The 18,012-nt window shown below is 43.6% G+C and overlaps 1 protein-coding gene across 2 annotated transcripts in view; it reads left to right on the top strand.

The window, feature by feature from the left end:
• LOC145353057 (amyloid-beta precursor protein-like) overlaps nt 1-18,012 on the top strand; it is a 200,281-nt gene that overhangs the window by 107,447 nt on the left and 74,822 nt on the right. For both annotated transcript variants that reach the window (XM_080203396.1, XM_080203395.1), the window contains exons 4-5: nt 10,337-10,449; nt 17,160-17,350. In XM_080203396.1, coding sequence (XP_080059522.1) covers nt 10,337-10,449; nt 17,160-17,350 — 304 coding nt within the window. The remainder of the gene's footprint in view (nt 1-10,336; nt 10,450-17,159; nt 17,351-18,012) is intronic.

The following is an 18,012-nucleotide window of genomic DNA, read 5'->3' as shown; positions in this document are numbered from 1 at the left end:
GAAGGAGCAGTGCTCCAAAAGGTTCATGCTACCAAATAAACCTTTTTTGGACTTTAACCTGGTGGTGTGAGACTCAACTGTTTATTTTCAAAAGTAAGTGAAGTAGTATTAACTTAAATATTGCTGAAAAAGAGGCATGCAGTCTAAGTTTTTCCTCTTACACTTTTCAAAATGGATCATGAGATTGCCACCAGGAATGGGAGCAGCAAATTGTACTGCATGGGAAGAGCGTGCTCATTGGTTAGCAGCTGGACTCTCATTGGTAAAATAACTGCGTTGAGAATGCAGCAACGAGCCATTAATTGCCAAGATATTGGGTGTGATTTTCCTGGGGGGAAAAATATTCAAGTACTGTTGCTAGTAGGAAAGTCTGTGCGTTTCCCATTAGCAGCACAAATGAGATTTGATTCCATAACTTTAAAGTGAACAAAACTGTCCATGTGAATCACACCAGACCAAACTTGCCAGGTGTACGAGGCTCCCAAATCGGTGATAAGCTGTTTAGCTGACATTCAAGAACAGTTCCATCTCTTCCTACTTTGAGAATAACTGAAGGAAGAAAGACAGTCTCACATTAATGGAGGAAGCATTTGATCTTAGATGTTTAATGAAATCGATCTTTGTGATTTATAATGATGAAATTGCTGCAGTTGAGACTGTTGGAAGTAATGTCCCAGAAAAATGCAATGAAATCTGTAACTGAATTGCTACCCAAAAATTTAATTCATTATAAGACTAAGTAGATATTCGACACCATGTACTTTTAAAATATGAAATATCACTGAATCAAACCTGTACTTCCCCATTAGAATTGCATCTCGATTGTTCTATCCTTCATGTATACCCATGATAGAATGAGGTATAGACTAAAATTGTACTGAGCTGCCACGTGGCACTTGGATTTTGAGTTTGAATATTATAAAATAGCACAAGCAATGCCTTATGAGTTACCAGTCTCAGCTAATTATTGGAAGGCAAGCATGCTGCACACAAGGAGGGAGAGCTAACTCAATAGCAACCCATGCATCCCTCCTGGTGACCAGCTGCCCACCATCTCACTCCTAGATGGTGGATGTGATGAGTAAACCATGAAAAAGAAGACTGGCATTCTTGCATAGTGCCTTATCATGTCCTCATAACGTTCCAGAGTGCCAATGAATTACGTTGCAATATTAATAACTTGGGTGAATATTGATGAGAAAGGAAAATCAAGTGGAAAGAATCGATGCTTTAATTAAACAGTCTTCTCGTATAGGATCTGGTATGTTTAAGCGTGGTATTGTCATAATTGGAAGGGCAATTTCAAATCCAGGGTAGTAACAACAGAAGTTGAAACTTCTAAGAACTCATGAATGACCTAATGAACCATTGTTCAAATGGACAAGATTCTATATTCTCACCTTGTATGTCATTGAAGCAATCTTTTGGATGTCATGAATGGTATTTCTGAGGATGTCATTGGATGATGTGAGGAGATTGGCTCTAAATTTGTAGAAATTAATAGCTGAGAAGGCAGCCAATTAGCCCATTAGATGTCTGCCTGTTGAAAGAGATTCCATTTTCAGCCCTTAGCAGTAGCCCCATAGGTCATGGTGCTTCTAAAGCATGGCCATGCATTATATGTTTTAGAAGCTTTCTGTCTTTACTGCACCACCACCCCCACACTCTGGTTAAAACAATTTCCCCTCAGTTCCTCCTCTAATTCTTCAGCCAGTCACTCTTAAACTATGTCTGCTGATGATTCCTCAGCTAATAGGAAGAAGTCCTTCTATATCTACTCATGTCAGGATCCATCACTATTTTATGTACTTGCATTAAATCTTCTTTCAGCCTCCTCTATATCAAGGATGAAAAACCCCTGCCTATCCAGTCTTAAAGCTTGGCAAAGTTAACACAAAATACAATGAGGGGAAAGAAGTGGTACCCTAAAGCTATGGGTTAGGCATGAAACTTTGCAGGAAAAAAAAAGCTAATGGTTTATTTGCAAAGTAGTATTAGAATGCACATCTGCTTTCTAGAAAGAGTCAGAGATTTGTGGTAGGTGAGGGCAGGAGACTGCAGTTAAAGAAAATAGAGTCAGACAGAACAGCTGTGGTGAGAAGAGGAAGTACTGCAGGCTTAATGGAGAACCAGCTGATTGTATCCACAATGCAGGCTTTGATCTCCCCTGGAGCTGTCAATCAAATAGCCTCCGAAAATTCAATTAAGCCTTAGGTGATTGTATTAACATATCCTACTGGCTGTACTGAAATAAACAACTCCTGTCATTCAAAGCAGTTCAGAGGTTTGGCAGTTGGGGCTTATGTAAGCTTGCAAGGGGGATTTCCGGACAGAAAATGACAGCCCCTCAATCAAAGCCGTTCGAAGAGGTTTCAGAGCAGCTAGGGCATATGCAAGCTTGCAAGGAAGATCTTATGAAAACAGACAGCTTCTCAATCAAAACAATTAAAAATGGTCTGTGAGCAGTTGGAACTTCTAAAATATATCAAGGGTGAATCCTACTGTAGAAAGGACTGGAACTGTGATTTTAAAAGCCCCTAGATATTCATGGTGTATGGATTTTAATGAAACCAGGCAATTTCAAAGCTCTTACAGAACACAGATAATGATACAGTTTTATCAGAAAAGTTCTTAAGATCATCATCCTAAGAGTTGTTTGCAAGTTTTCCAAGGCAACGTTGAGAAGTCTAGGCCCCCTATTCTGTGGGATTGCCCAAGACCAGCCCCAGGTCACTTGCAGCAGCTATGGAGCCCACGGGCACAGTGCTTACCTCTTTGCTCCTCCTCAGAGTCCATGGTGTGTGATGATCTCTTACAGGACTGCTTAGAGTTAGTGGACTGATCAGTAATTAAAAACTCAGGCGATCAGCCTGAATGAGTATGCCACTGTGGTAACTGACTTAATTAGTAAGTGTGTAGAAGATTGTGCCAAAGAAGCAAATTTGTATGTTTCCCAACCAGAAACCATAGATGAACAGGGATATCCACTTCTTGCTAAAGTCCAGGTCTGAGGTTTTCAAGTCAGGTTATCCTGATCTATACAAGAAAGCCAGATACAATCTAAAGAGATCCATCAAAGATACCAAAAGATAATACCAGACCAAGCTAGAGTCCCAGGCTAGCCACACGGACCTCCGCTCACTGTGGCAGTGTCTGCAAAACATAACAGGCTGCAAGATGAAAGAATGTAAAATCACTGGCTCCAATACACCCCTCCCTGATGAGCTTAATGCATTCTATGCCCGTTTTGAGCAAGAGGTCAGCAAGAGCATACCCTCCACCCTGGAAGCCTTGGATGAACCTGTATCCGAGGTCACCATTGCAGATGTCAGAGCAGCCTTCTTGAAGGTCAACCCACGGAAAGCAACTGAGCCATATGGGGTACCTGGACAAGCACTCAGATCCTGTGTGGATCAGCTAGCGGAGGTATTCACAGACATCTTCAACCTTTCTTTACAATAATCTGACTCCCTATCTGCTTCAAGAAAACAACCATCATCCTAGTGCCCACGAAGAGGCAAGCAGCATGCCTTAATGACCATCATCCGGTGGTTCTGACATCCATCATTATGAAGAGTTTTTATAAATATATAAAAAGGAAGAGGCTGGCTAGGGTGAACCTTGGTCCTTTAGAGGATGAGAAAGGGGACCTAGTGGTAGGGGATGGGGATATGGCTCAGGTATTGAATAACTTTTTTGTTTCTGTCTTCACGGAGGAGGACATGAATAATTTGCCGGGTGTTAGCGATGGAAAGGTGGTAGGACTGGAGGGTCTTAATGACATTACTGTTACTAGAGAGGCGGTGCTCGACAGACTGGAGGGGCTGATTGTGGACAAGTCCCCAGGACCGGATGGATTGCATCCGAGGGTGCTGAAAGAAATGGCGGAGGTGATAGTGGATGCCTTGGTGGTTATTTTCCAGACGTCGCTGGATTCCGGGGAAGTGCCGGAAGATTGGAAAACGGCTAATGTTACGCCATTGTTTAAGAAGGGTGCCAGGCAAAAGGCGGGGAATTATAGGCTGGTTAGTTTAACGTCTGTGGTAGGTAAAATGTTAGAATCCGTCATTAAGGAGGAAATTGCGAGGCATCTTGAAGGGAATTGCTTGATAGAGCAGACGCAGCACGGTTTCGTTAAAGGGAAGTCGTGTCTGACAAATTTACTGGAGTTCTATGAGGATGTGTCTAGGGCAGTGGATAGAGGAGAGCCGGTGGATGTGGTCTTTCTGGATTTTCAGAAGGCGTTTGACAAAGTACCTCACAAGAGGTTATTGCAGAAGGTCGAGGGACATGGAGTTGGGGGTAGGGTGTTAGCGTGGATAGCGGATTGGTTGTCAAATAGGAGGCAGAGAGTGGGGGTCAACGGGTGCTATTCGGATTGGCGGACGGTGACTAGTGGAGTGCCCCAGGGGTCGGTGCTGGGGCCTCAGCTTTTTACCATTTATATAGATGATCTGGAGGAGGGAACCGAGTGTAGGGTGTTGAAATTTGCTGATGACACCAAGATTGGGGGAACGGCAAATTGTGCGGAGGGTGTGGAGAGTCTGCAGAAGGATCTAGATAGGCTGGGCGAATGGGCCAGGAACTGGCAAATGGAATTTAATGTTGGCAAGTGTGAGGTGGTCCACTTTGGTAGGAATAATGGTAGGAAGGACTGTTACTTACGTGGCGAAAAACTGCAGCAGGCGACGGTGCAGAGGGACCTCGGGGTCCTTGTGCATGAGTCGCAAAAACCCAGCTTGCAGGTGCAGCAGGTGGTCAGGAAGGCGAATGGGATGCTGGCCTTCATAGCGAGGGGGATTGAATATAAAAGTAGAGAGGTCTTGCTGCAGCTGTATAGGGCATTGGTGAGGCCGCAGCTGGAGTACTGTGTGCAGTTTTGGGCGCCGCACCTGCGCAAAGATATTTTGGCCTTGGAGGGAGTGCAGAGGAGGTTTACTAGGCTGATACCGGAGTTGAGGGGGTTGAGCTATGAGGAGAGGCTGAATAAACTGGGCTTGTACTCGTTAGAGTTTAGAAGAATGAGGGGAGATCTCATTGAGACGTATAAGATGATGAATGGGATGGATAGGATAGAGGTGGAGAGACTCTTCCCGCTCAAAAAAGACAGTAGGACTAGGGGGCACAGCCTCAAGATAAAGGGGGGGCGGTTTAGAACGGAGTTGAGGAGGAACTTCTTCACTCAAAGGGTGGTGAATCTCTGGAATTCTCTGCCCGTTGAAGTGGTGGAGGCTGCCTCACTAAATATGTTTAAGACGCGGGTTGATGGGTTATTGATAAGAGAGGGGATTAAGGGTTATGGGGAGAGGGCAGGAAAGTGGAACTGAGCAGTGACAGATCAGCCATGATCTTATTGAATGGCGGGGCAGGCTCGAAGGGCTGGATGGCCTACTCCTGCTCCTATTTCTTGTGTTCTTGTGTTAAGTGCTTCGAAAGATTAGTCATGGCACGAATCAATTCCAGCCTCCCAGACTGCCTGGATCCACCTGTTGCCTACCATTGCAACAGGTCCACAGCAGATACCATTTCCCTGGTTCCTGCACTCAACCCTGGAACATCTAGATAACAAGGCACCATTATCAGACTTCGATTTACTGACTACAGCTCAGCCTTCAACACCATTATTTCTATGAAATGCATCTCCAAACTCAGTGGCCTGGGTTCGGCTCCTCCCTCTGCGACTGGATCCTGAACTTTCTAACCCACAGGCCACAGTCAGTAAAGATAGGCAACAACAACACCTCCGCGATCATCCTCAACACCGTTGACCCACAGGGCTATTTTCTCAGTTCCCTACTGTACTCCTTAGACATCTCTGACTGTACGGCCAAACTCCCCTCCAACTCGATTTTCAAGTTTGCTGACAACACCACCAGATCTCAAAGAGTGACGAGACTGAGTACAGGAATGAGATAGAATCTGGTGTGGCAATAATAATCTGTCCCTCAATGTCAACAAAATGAAGGAGATTGTCATTGATTTCAGGAAGCATAGCAGAGAACATGTCCCTGTCTACATCAATGGGGATGAAGTAGAAATAGTCGAGAGCTTCAAGTTTTTAGGTGTCCAGATCACCAACAACTGTCCTGGTGTCCCCATGTCGCCACTATAAGAAAGCCCACCAACACCTCGTCTTTCTCAGAAGACTAAGAAAATTTGCCTTGTCAGCTACGATTCTCACCAATGTTTACAAATGCACTGTAGAAAGCATTCTTTCTGGCTGTATCACAGCTTGGTATGGCTCTTGCTATGCCCAAGACCGCAAGGAAGTCCAAAAGGTCGTGAATGTAGCCCAATCCATCAGGCAAACCAGCCTCCCATTCATTGATTCTGTCTATACTTCTCACTGCCTCGGCAAAGCAGCTAGCATAATTAAGGACACAAACACGCCGCCGCCACCACCACACCCCCCCCCCCCCCCCCCCCCCCCCCCCGGACATTCTCTCTTCCACCACCTACCTTCGGGAAAAGATACAAAAGTCTGAGGTCATGTACCAACCAACTCGAGAACAGCTTCTTCCCTGCTGCTGTCAGACTTTTGAATGAACTTACCTTGCATTAAGTTGATCCTTCTCTACACCCTACTTATGACTATAACACTACATTCTGCACTCCTTCTCTATGAATGGTATACTTTGTTATAGCATGCAAGAAGCAATACTTTTCACTACTTAATACATATGACAATAAATCAAGTCAAACCCCTGCTTTTTAGGACTACGAGCCCGCCGAGGTTATGGGAGCATCCTGGGAGGCTGAAGCATTCTGCTTCAAACTTATTAATGACATTCAAATGAATTGTGATTAGTTTGGATTATGTTCTCACCCTCTTAGAGATTTGCAACAGGTTTTGACACCCAGCGAGAATCCTATTTGGCCCAGGCCCAATTCAGCAGGCCATCCAGAATCCCACCTGAGGCTAGTGGTCCCAGAGAATTGTCCCCATTGTTCAAATTCAAAGCAGGCAGGTCAACTCTGGTCACGGCATCGCTTTGAGGATTCAGCCAGGGAATGCCTGTCCCCCAAGCTTTTGGTTAGTTGGAGAAAGGTGCATTTCATTTACTTTTACATAAGAACATAAGAAATAGGAGCAGGAGTAGGCCATCTAGCCCTTGGAGCCTGCCCCGCCATTCAATAAGATCATGGCTGATCTGTCGTGGCTCAGTTCCACATTCCCGCCCTCGCCCCATAACCCTTAATCCCCTCTCTTATCAAAAACCCATCAACCCGCGTCTTAAAAATATTTAGCGAGGCAGCCTCCGCCACTTCAACAGGCAGAGAATTCCAGAGATTCACCAGCCTTTGAGTGAAGAAGTTCCTCCTCAACTCCGTTCTAAACCGCCCCCCTTTTATCTTGAGGCTGTGCCCCCTAGTCCTACTGTCTTTTTTGAGCGGGAAGAGTCTCTCCACCTCTATCCTATCCATCCCATTCATCATCTTATACGTCTCAATGAGATCTCCCCTCATTCTTCTAAACTCTAACGAGTACAAGCCTAGTTTATTCAGCCTCTCCTCATAGCTCAACCCCCTCAACTCCGGTATCAGCCTAGTAAACCTCCTCTGCACTCCCTCCAAGGCCAAAATATCTTTGCGCAGGTGCGGCGCCCAAAACTGCACACAGTACTCCAGCTGCGGCCTCACCAATGCCCTATACAGCTGCAGCAAGACCTCCCTACTTTTATATTCAATCCCCCTCACTATGAAGGCCAGCATCCCATTCGCCTTCCTGACCACCTGCTGCACCTGCAAGCTGGGTTTTTGCAACTCATGCACAAGGACCCCGAGGTCCCTCTGCACCGTCGCCTGCTGCAGTTTTTCGCCACGTAAGTAATAGTCCTTCCTACCATTATTCCTACCAAAGTGGACCACCTCACACTTGCCAACATTAAATTCCATTTGCCATTTCCTGGCCCATTCGCCCAGTCTATCTAGATCCTTCTGCAGACTCTCCACACCCTCCGCACAATTTGCCGTTCCCCCAATCTTGGTGTCATCAGCAAATTTCAACACCCTACACTCGGTTCCCTCCTCCAGATCATCTATATAAATGGTAAAAAGCTGAGGCCCCAGCACCGACCCCTGGGGCACTCCACTAGTCACCGTCCGCCAATCCGAATAGCACCCGTTGACCCCCACTCTCTGCCTCCTATTTGACAACCAATCCTCTATCCACGCTAACACCCTACCCCCAACTCCATGTCCCTCGACCTTCTGCAATAACCTCTTGTGAGGTACTTTGTCAAACGCCTTCTGAAAATCCAGAAAGACCACATCCACCGGCTCTCCTCTATCCACCGCCCTAGACACATCCTCATAGAACTCCAGTAAATTTGTCAGACACGACTTCCCTTTAATGAAACCGTGCTGCGTCCGCTCTATCAAGCAATTCCCTTCAAGATGCCTCGCAATTTCCTCCTTAATGACGGATTCTAACATTTTACCTACCACAGACGTTAAACTAACCGGCCTATAATTCCCCGCCTTTTGCCTGGCACCCTTCTTAAACAATGGCGTAACATTAGCCGTTTTCCAATCTTCCGGCACTTCCCCGGAATCCAGCGACGTCTGGAAAATAACCACCAAGGCATCCACTATCACCTCCGCCATTTCTTTCAGAACCCTCGGATGCATTCCATCCGGTCCTGGGGACTTGTCCACAATCAGCCCCTCCAGTCTGTCGAGCACCGCCTCTCTAGTAACAGTAATGTCATTAAGACCCTCCAGTCCTACCACCTTTCCATCGCTAACACCCGGCAAATTATTCATGTCCTCCTCCGTGAAGACAGAAACAAAAAAGTTATTCAATACCTGAGCCATATCCCCATCCCCTACCACTAGGTCCCCTTTCTCATCCTCTAAAGGACCAAGGTTCACCCTAGCCAGCCTCTTCCTTTTTATATATTTATAAAAACTCTTGCTATCCTTTTTTATATTAAGCGCTAGCCCAGCTTCATAGTTTCTCCTACCCTTCTTTATCAACTTCTTTGTCAATCTTTGTTGACATTTAAACCTCTCCCAATCCTCTTCTCGCCCACTACTCTTAGCTACTCTAAATTCCTCCGCTTTTAATTTAACACTTTCCTTCACCTCCTTCGTTATCCACGGCTTATTACCTCTCCTCCTACTGTCCTTTTTGACCATCGGAATAAATTTCCGCTGAGCACCAAGATCTCCTTAAAGATCCTCCACTGCTCCTCAGCAGACCCTCCCTCCAACGCGCTCCCCCAGTCAACATTCGCCAATTCTTCTCTCATCCTACCGTACTCCCCTCTATTCAAACAAAGTACGCGTGTCCGGGAACCCACTTTCTCCTCCTCCATCTGCACCAGAAACTCCACCATACAGTGATCACTCTCCCCAAGAGAATCCTTCACCGCAAGGTCCCTTTTGTCTGCAAAGCACAGGATCCTGTGTGTAAATAAGTGATTTCTAGCATGCTGAGCCTGACTGATCTTGAATTGGGTGACGAATTACACTGAAAACCAATCAGGATTGTTAAGCAAGTGTTGTCCAATCATGGAGTCACATCTAATGTTAAACACTTGAGTTTTGCAAGCACGGTCTGGTTGGGTACAGTCACTGCTTTGCCTGTTGCAAACAGCCAATGGTATGTGCTATTTGATAGGATCCACCAGCCGTGATGTGTAACTACGTTATCACACTGGCACAAATTCATGTGACATATATCCTCATGCTATTGGAAGGATGCACCAATTCTAATAACTTAATAGGTGATTATGAGATTTAATATCTTCATCACTTTTTTCAGAAGGCGGCTGTAAATTTTGTCTGATTACTTCATTAACTAGTTCAGTGCATATATTTGGGAATGCCTGATTTATAACTGTACCTGCTGTTGAGTTTTCAGCCCCTTCAGGTATTTGGACTTGGTTAATTTGGTTTTTTTTTCAGTATCAATATCTGCAGTTAAATATTTTTAAGAGTACATAGCAGAGAGAATGAAAATCTTTAGTTCATCATTATGTGTACAGTTTTGACTTTAATGTAATTGAACTAATTCAGTACAGTACGGTGATCGCCACCTGCTTTCAGCCTTCAAATTGTGAGCGCCAACCCGTTAAACACATGGTCCTACTTGGCACAACCTGAACTAATACATAGCCTTGTGAAATGGATTTAAATTGTATTGGATGATGATGTAAGCATTATGCACACTGGGAAATGAAAAGGGAGAGACTAGTGATTGCAATTTAGTGCCCTTATATTTTATGTTACGTTCCTTAGTTGCAAGAGTCCATGTTAGGCTAATTTTGGAGGGTTGTGTTCTGATATTATACTTGCTTTGTAACTAAAGCTCTCCTTTTCCTCAACACAGTCGGCGAATTCGTAAGTGATGCCCTCCTTGTCCCTGACAAGTGCAAGTTTCTGCATCGGGAGAAGATGGACACTTGTGAGAGCCATTTGTATTGGCACACAGTGGCAAAAGAGGTACAGTACTTTACTGGAAAGTTCTCCGGTGACTTGACAAATGTTTTATCTGCAGCTAATGATCTTAAGTTCCTTATCCCTTTATCAGCCAATTAATCTAAATGTAGCTTTTGTATTGTAAGAAATGCATTTGCGATGGAAATGAAATTTTGGCAGAGCAATCAGATGGAGTGCCAAAATAGTTCTTTATATATTTTTCTGTCTTTAATGAGAAACCTTTTTCCAGGGCCTTGAATTCTGTCATTGTTTGTCAATCTGTTTTTAATGCTCATGTCATTTGTGGGAGCTATGCAGATGGCTGACTGTGCAGCTAACAAGGGAAAAAGCAAGTCTTGTATTTATTGGTCAGACCCTCATCCTTGCTTTGAAACCCCTCCATAGCCAGTTTCACATGTCTCCCTAAATATCTGCAATCATCTAATTTGGGTCCATGGAGCAGACTTGATTTTATTTGCTTCACAGAGGTATATACTCAGGAGAATGTGGCCCTGGGAGTCTTCAACATTTGACTCCAGACCCCATGAAACCTCCTGGTAGCAGCTTACACGTGGACAAGGAGACTGCCTGCTGATTATTACTGAATGCCCTCCCTTAGCTGATAAATTACTATTTCTTCTTGCTGACCACATCACAGTCCTTGTGAAAACAAAGTCCCGTCTTCACAATAAAAGCATCCTCCATGCTGCATGCGATTTGTTCAGAGTAGATGGCAGCTCAAAACTGGTATTCACAAGGCTGTTGTAAGCCATCAATCATAAAATTGTGTTCAACCACAATCTATTACCTCGTGGCCTGTTAAATCCTTCAGTCTACCATTACCATCAAATCCGGAAACCAACTCTGATGCTGGTACCAGATCATATCAGAATGAGGAGCATTCATACCTTAAAAAAAGGTACCAATTTGGTGAAGCTGCAACACAGGATTACATGCATTTTAAGTTTATTTATTAGTCACAAGCAGGCTTACAATAGCACTGAAATGATGTTACTGTGAAATTCACTGCAATGAAGTTATTGTGAAGTTAAACAGTGGAGGCAATATATTGCAGATACAGCTAGCCAACAACACAACCAATAGGTTAGTTCAAAGTTCTGCCATCCTGCCTTATAAAATTTTGAATACTGGTGATTCAAAATTAACTGAAGGAAAAAGCTCCACAGACATCCCTGCTCTCAGCGACGCTGAAATCCAGCACATCAATGCAAGAGGCCAAACTTGAAGTATAGATTAGCCAGAAGTATAAATTGGATGATCCATCCCTTCCTCTTCCTGAGGTCTTCAGGATTACTGATGTCATACTTCTGATTTGCTTCACTCCACATAATATAAAGAAACAGCTGAAGACTCTGATACAGCAAAAGCTTTTGGCCCTGACAACATTCCAGTACAGTAAGAAGTCTCACAACACCAGGCTAAAGTCCAATAGGTTTATTTGGTAGCACAAGCCACAAGCTTTCAGAGTGCTGCCCCTTCGTCAGGTGAGTGGAAGTTCTGTTCACAAGCAGGACATATAAAGAGACAAAATCATGGACCTCGCTTGTAACAGCGCTGTGGGTAAACCTGCACCACGTGGACTTCAGTTCAAAAGGCTATTCACCATTATCTTCTCAAAGGCGGTTGGGATGAGAAATAAATGCTAGTCTTGCAAGCAGTGCTGACCTCCCGGGAACAAATGTTTTTAAAATTATCTGTCCTTAAGTTTCCAGGGAACTGTGGACAAGAATTCCAAGGTCCCTACACCTTTCAGTATCCTATCACTTATTGTGTATTCCCTTGTTTTGTTTACCCTGCCCTATTGCAATTACTCTGTGTCCTCATCCCACTCCACAACTTAGTTACATCTTAGATTCTACAGCTTTCTTCCTCACGATCAATCTCTGCAAACTTCTTAACTTATAAGAAGTTCTTAACTTATATAGAGCAGGGTCAGGAATGGTTGTTGCAGGTTCCGGGGTTCAAATGCTTTAGTCGGAGTAGAGGAGGAGGTAGAAAGGGGGGAGAGGTAGCATTATTAGTCAAGGACTGTGTCACAGTGTCAGAGAGGAAGTTTGATGAGGACTTGTCTGTTGAGGTAGTATGGGCGGAGATTAGAAATAGGAGAGGAGAGGTCACCCTGTTGGGAGTCTTTTATAGACCTCCTAAAAGTTCTAGAGAGGTTGAGGAAAGGATTGCGGAGATGATCCTGGTTAGGAGTGAAAGTAATAGGGTAATTGTTATGGGGGACTTTAACTTTACTAATATTGATTGGAATAGCTATAGCTCTAGCTCGTTAGAGGGGGCAGTTTTTGTACAAAGCGTGCAGGAAGGTTTTTTGACTCAGTATGTTGATAGGCCAACTAGAGGTGAGGCTATATTGGATTTGGTGCTGGGAAATGAGCCAGACCAGGTGCTGGACTTGGAAGTTGGTGTGCATTTTGGTGATAGTGACCACAATTCGGTTACGTTCACCTTAGTGATGGAAAGGGATAGGCATGAACCTCGGGTCAGTAGTTTTAGCTGGGGGAAGGGTAATTATGAGGCTATTAGGAAGCATAGGTTGGACTAGGAGACTACAGGGACTGGGAACGTCCGAAATGTGGAGTTTTTTCAAGGAGCAGCTACTGCGAGTCCTTGATAGGTATGTCCCTGTCAGGCAAGGAGGAATTGGTAGAGCTAGGGAACCATGGTGCACTAAAAAAGTTGATTCATTGGTTAAAAAGAAAAAGGAGGCTTATGTTCGGATGAGACTTGAGGGCTCAGGTAGTGCACTAGAAAGCTTTAGATTGGCTAGGAGGGAGTTGAAGAGTGAATTAAGAAGGGCAAAAAGAGGACATGAGAAGACTTTGGCTGATAGGATTAAGGAGAATCCTAAGGCGTTCTATAGGTATGTTAAGAACAGAAGGTTGGTTAGGGCAAGATTAGGGCCAGTTACAGACAGCAGAGGGAAGTTGTGTGTGGAACCAGAAGAGATTGGTGAGGCATTGAACCAATATTTCTCTTCGGTGTTCACGCAGGGGGACATGAATGTAGCTGAGGAGAACACTGGGTTGCAGGGGTGTAAACTAGACAGTATTGCAGTTGATAAGGGGGATGTGCTGGATATTCTTGAGGGTTTGAAAATAGATAAGTCCCCTGGTCCGGACAGGATTTACCCTAGGATTCTCTGGGAGGCAAGAGAGGTGATTGCAGAGCCTCTGGCTCTGAGCTTCAGGTCATCGTTGGTCTCCGGTATAGTACCGGAAGATTGGAGGATAGCGAATGTTGTCCCATTGTTTAAGAAGGGGAACAGAAACTTCCCCGGGAATTATAGACCGGTGAGTCTTACTTCTGATGTGGGCAAGGTTTTAGAAAAAATTATTAGGGATAAGATTTATAGTTATTTGGAGAGTAATGAATTGATTGGAGATAGTCAGCATGGTTTTGTAGCGGGTAGGTCGTGCCTTACTAACCTTATTGAGTTTTTTGAGAAAGTGACCAAAGAGGTGGATGGGGGAAAGGCAGTTGACGTGGTATATATGGATTTTAGTAAGGCGTTTGATAAGGTTCACCATGGTAGGCTTCTGCAGAAAATGCGGATGTATGGGATTGAGGGTAATCTAGGAAATTGGATCAGGAATTGGCTAGCAGATAGGAGACAGAGGGTGGTGGTTGATGGTAAATATTCGTCATGGAGTTCAGTTACGAGTGGTGTGCCTCAGGGATCTGTTTTGGGGCCACTGCTGTTTGTAATTTTTATAAATGATCTGGATGAGGGTATAGTTGGGTGGATTAGTAAATTTGCTGATGACACCAAAGTCGGAGGTGTGGTAGATTGTGAGGAAGGGTGTCGTAGTCTGCAGGGTGACTTAGGTTGCAGAGCTGGGCCGAGAGGTGGCGGATGGAGTTTAATGCGGAGAAGTGTGAGGTAATTCACTTTGGTAGGAATAACAGATGTGTCGAGTATAGGGCTAACGGGAGGACTCTGAATAGTGTGGATGAACAGAGGGATCTAGGTGTATGTGTACATAGATCCCTGAAAGTAGGGAATCAAGTAGATAAGGTTGTTAAGAAGACATACGGTGTCTTGGCGTTTATTGGTAGGGGGATTGAATTTAGGAGTCGCAGCGTCATGATGCAACTGTACACAACTCTGGTGCGGCCGCACTTGGAGAATTGTGTGCAGTTCTGGTCCCCACATTATAGGAAGGATGTGGAGGCTTTGGAGAGGGTGCAGAGGAGGTTTACCAGGATGTTGCCTGGTATGGAGGGGAGGTCCTATGAGGAGAGACTGAGGGATTTGGGGTTGTTTTCGCTAGGAAGAAGGTGGCTAAGAGGGGATCTTACTGAAACATATAAGATGATTAGAGGTTTAGATAGGGTGGATAGTGATAGCCTTTTTCCTCGGATGGAGAAAGCTAGCACGTGGGGGCATGGCTTTAAATTAAGGGGGGGTAGTTATAGGACGGATGTCAGGGGTAAGTTCTTTACCCAGAGGGTGGTGAGGGATTGGAATGCCCTGCCTGCTGCAGTTGTAAATGCGCCTAGTTTGGGGGCGTTTAAGAGATCCGTGGATAGGTTTATGGATGAAAAGGGATTGGTTTAGGTTAGAGGGTCATTGTTTTTTAACTGGTCGGCGCAACATCATGGGCCGAAGGGCCTGTTCTACTCTGTAATGTTCTATGTTCTATAAATGTCATGCCATAAGTTTAAGTCTAGTTCGTTCATATGTACCTCAAAAACAAGGGACTTAACACTCCAGGTCCCTGCTGGATGTTGCCCTATGATCACAAAAACATCCAACAATCATTCTGCTTTGTTTCCTGCTTTTGATTCATGTGTGGGATTTCAAAGTGCTTTGGGGCATTTAATTGCTTTAAAGGCACTCTATAAATAGAAATTGCTTGAGTGTGTCAAACTTTGCTTTATAAAACTCCTGTGAAGCACTTTGGGGCATTTTATTACATTAAAGGTGCTATATAAATATAAGTTGCTAATTGATTGGGGTTTTTTTTTGTTGCCTTGGTTTCTTTACAAATCATCTTCACTGCATTGCTTTTACAGTGTCATTGTCCTTCTGCAATTTGGGGGTAGCCATTCTGTTCCATGTCTGCTAATGTGACTATAGGTTTTGAAGAATAGTCTGGTGATTTTGCTCATTTTTTCCTTTCCAAAATAGAAGCTGTGCTCTTTGAATTGTCTCAACTTCAGAGGCTAGCCTGAGACTGGAAACATGGAGGTTTGGAGTTTATAGACTTGAGGCACAACATATACTACACAGTATGGTACTTCAATGTGCTCTACTGATGTCCATTCCCATCACCGGTCTTGATGGATATTTCCTCCAAAGAAAGGAGATGTGGATGATTTATACTGATAATACTGCGCAACTCATTACTGGATGATGTAGGCACGCAACTTGGATTCATTTTGGCCATTACTCCTCTTCCTCTATGAAGAATGGGCATTGCATTTCTTCTGTTTCCTGGCACGTACTGCCTGTCCTCTTTTCTCCATCGCCACTCTCCATAGCTGAATGAGAATCAGAGGCTTTGAGAATAACTGACACCACATTCTCCCATTCTTTGTGCTTTAAAATCAGTCCTTCAAGCATTTAAATGGCATTTGTCCAAATTTAGCCTCGGAGCTCCAGGGCTGACTTTTAATAGCCCAATGTCCTGATGCGTTCAGTGATAGAGCTGCTTTCTATGAATAAAATTAGCTGAAGGTTATCATCCCACATCTCCCCCACCCCCCTCAATCTCCCAATACACATTAAAATCTAACCAAATAATTGAGTTTTTTGTATTATCAGTGCATTCAGACCATATGTAACATGATTCAAATATTAATGTTCCGAATGCACCTGCATTAGATTTGAAATTCAGGTTAATACAGTTTAACCTGAGTTAAGTTTAAACTTAAAAAAGACAAATGGATCAGATTGTTAATAAGTTTTTCAGTTAAGCCAGTCACCTCTCCAACCTCCCAAAGATTCTGCTGTCTCAACATCAAGTTTAATTATGTGCAATAAAAATAAAAATGCTGAGTACTTCGAGCATTTTCTATTTTTATTTCCAATTTCCAGAATCCACAGTATTTTATAATATTTATTTATAATATTTGCTGGTGGGAGGGACAGAACAAAGGAAATGAGAGAATGGAGGTGTTAAGATGGCCTTTGCAAATTGTTGAAACTTTCCACTTGCAGTATTATCTGGCATGTGGTTGCTCAGTAGCTTAGGGCTTTCAATATTATTGAAATGTTCTCCTTTAATACTTTATTAATGAGTAATTGGTGCATCATGCTGATACTCCACTGCTATTTCCAACACTTAATGCAGATTGATAGTCCATTTAGTTGAGCTGTTGTAAACTTGGTTTAAGAGTGTCATTCATTTCTCCATCTACCTTTTTAAGACATTTTCTGCCATCCTCCTACTTTCCCCCACCTATTACTTGCCCCTTACAAACGTGTCTCTTTGTTTTTACGTATTTCGCATTCTTGTGCATTGAAAACTTATGTACAAAAAGGAATATGCTTTTCTTGATTAAGCTCCAGAAGATCCCAGAAGTGAGATCAAAAAACATGAATCTGCTGGGGACAACTTTATGAAAGAGATATCTGGCACTTTTTCTTGGGCTAGTTGATTTCACATTTGAGGCTTAAACAGATGAAATATCCAGTGTAGACAAAAAGTCAGGCCCAAGTGAGTTTGTGTGACACTTTATTTTCTTTTCCATTTTCACAGACCTGTGGTGACAAGATCATGAACCTGCATGACTATGGGATGCTGCTGCCTTGTGGAATTGACGAGTTTCGTGGAGTCGAATTCGTTTGCTGTCCCATTCCAGAGGAAAATGATAAGATTGACTCTGACATGGATGAGGAGGATTCAGATGTCTGGTGGGGAGGTGATGATGCAGACTATGCAGATGGCAGGTAATGATGATTGTCCTCCATTTTAATTATTTTTAATTTCTCATGTTCTAGGACAACAAAATGAAATTTACATGAGGCAACACTGGTCAATTCAGTGAGAACATCATGGGGGCGATTTAGAATAATACAGCAGCATTGTAATAATATCTAAGGGTGGACACCATTATAATTTATTAAATATTAAACTTTCCATTCAAGATTATTTTTAAATAAACTTAATTGGTGTTACAAGGAGAGGCTGGATAGACGGGGACTTTATTCTCTGGAGTGCAGAGGGCTGAGGGGTGAACTTATAGAGGTCTATAAAATAATAAAGGGCATAGATCAGCTAGATAGTCAATTTCTTTCCCCAAAGGTAGGAGAGTCTAAAACTAGGGGCATAAGTTTAAGGGGAGAAGTACAAAAGTGTCCAGAGGACAATTTTTTTAACAAAGGGTGGTGAGCGTTTGAACAAGCTACCAGAGGTAGTAGTGGAGGTGACAATTTTGTCTTTTAAAAACCATTTAGATAGTTGCATGGGTAAGATGGTATAGAGAGATATGGACCAGATGCGGGCAATTAGGACTAGCTTCGAGGTTTTAAAAAAAAGCGCAGCATGGGCCGAAGGATTTGTTTCCATACTGTAAACCTCTATGACTATGGCTCTGATATAAAGTGGTTAT

The sequence above is a fragment of the Carcharhinus amblyrhynchos genome, chromosome 15 (genome assembly GCF_965287045.1).
Source record: "Carcharhinus amblyrhynchos chromosome 15, sCarAmb.v2.hapA, whole genome shotgun sequence".
Classification (NCBI taxonomy): domain Eukaryota; kingdom Metazoa; phylum Chordata; class Chondrichthyes; order Carcharhiniformes; family Carcharhinidae; genus Carcharhinus; species Carcharhinus amblyrhynchos.
The sequence above is the reverse complement of the archived record's forward strand: the minus strand, read 5'-3'. Positions and strand labels throughout refer to the sequence as shown.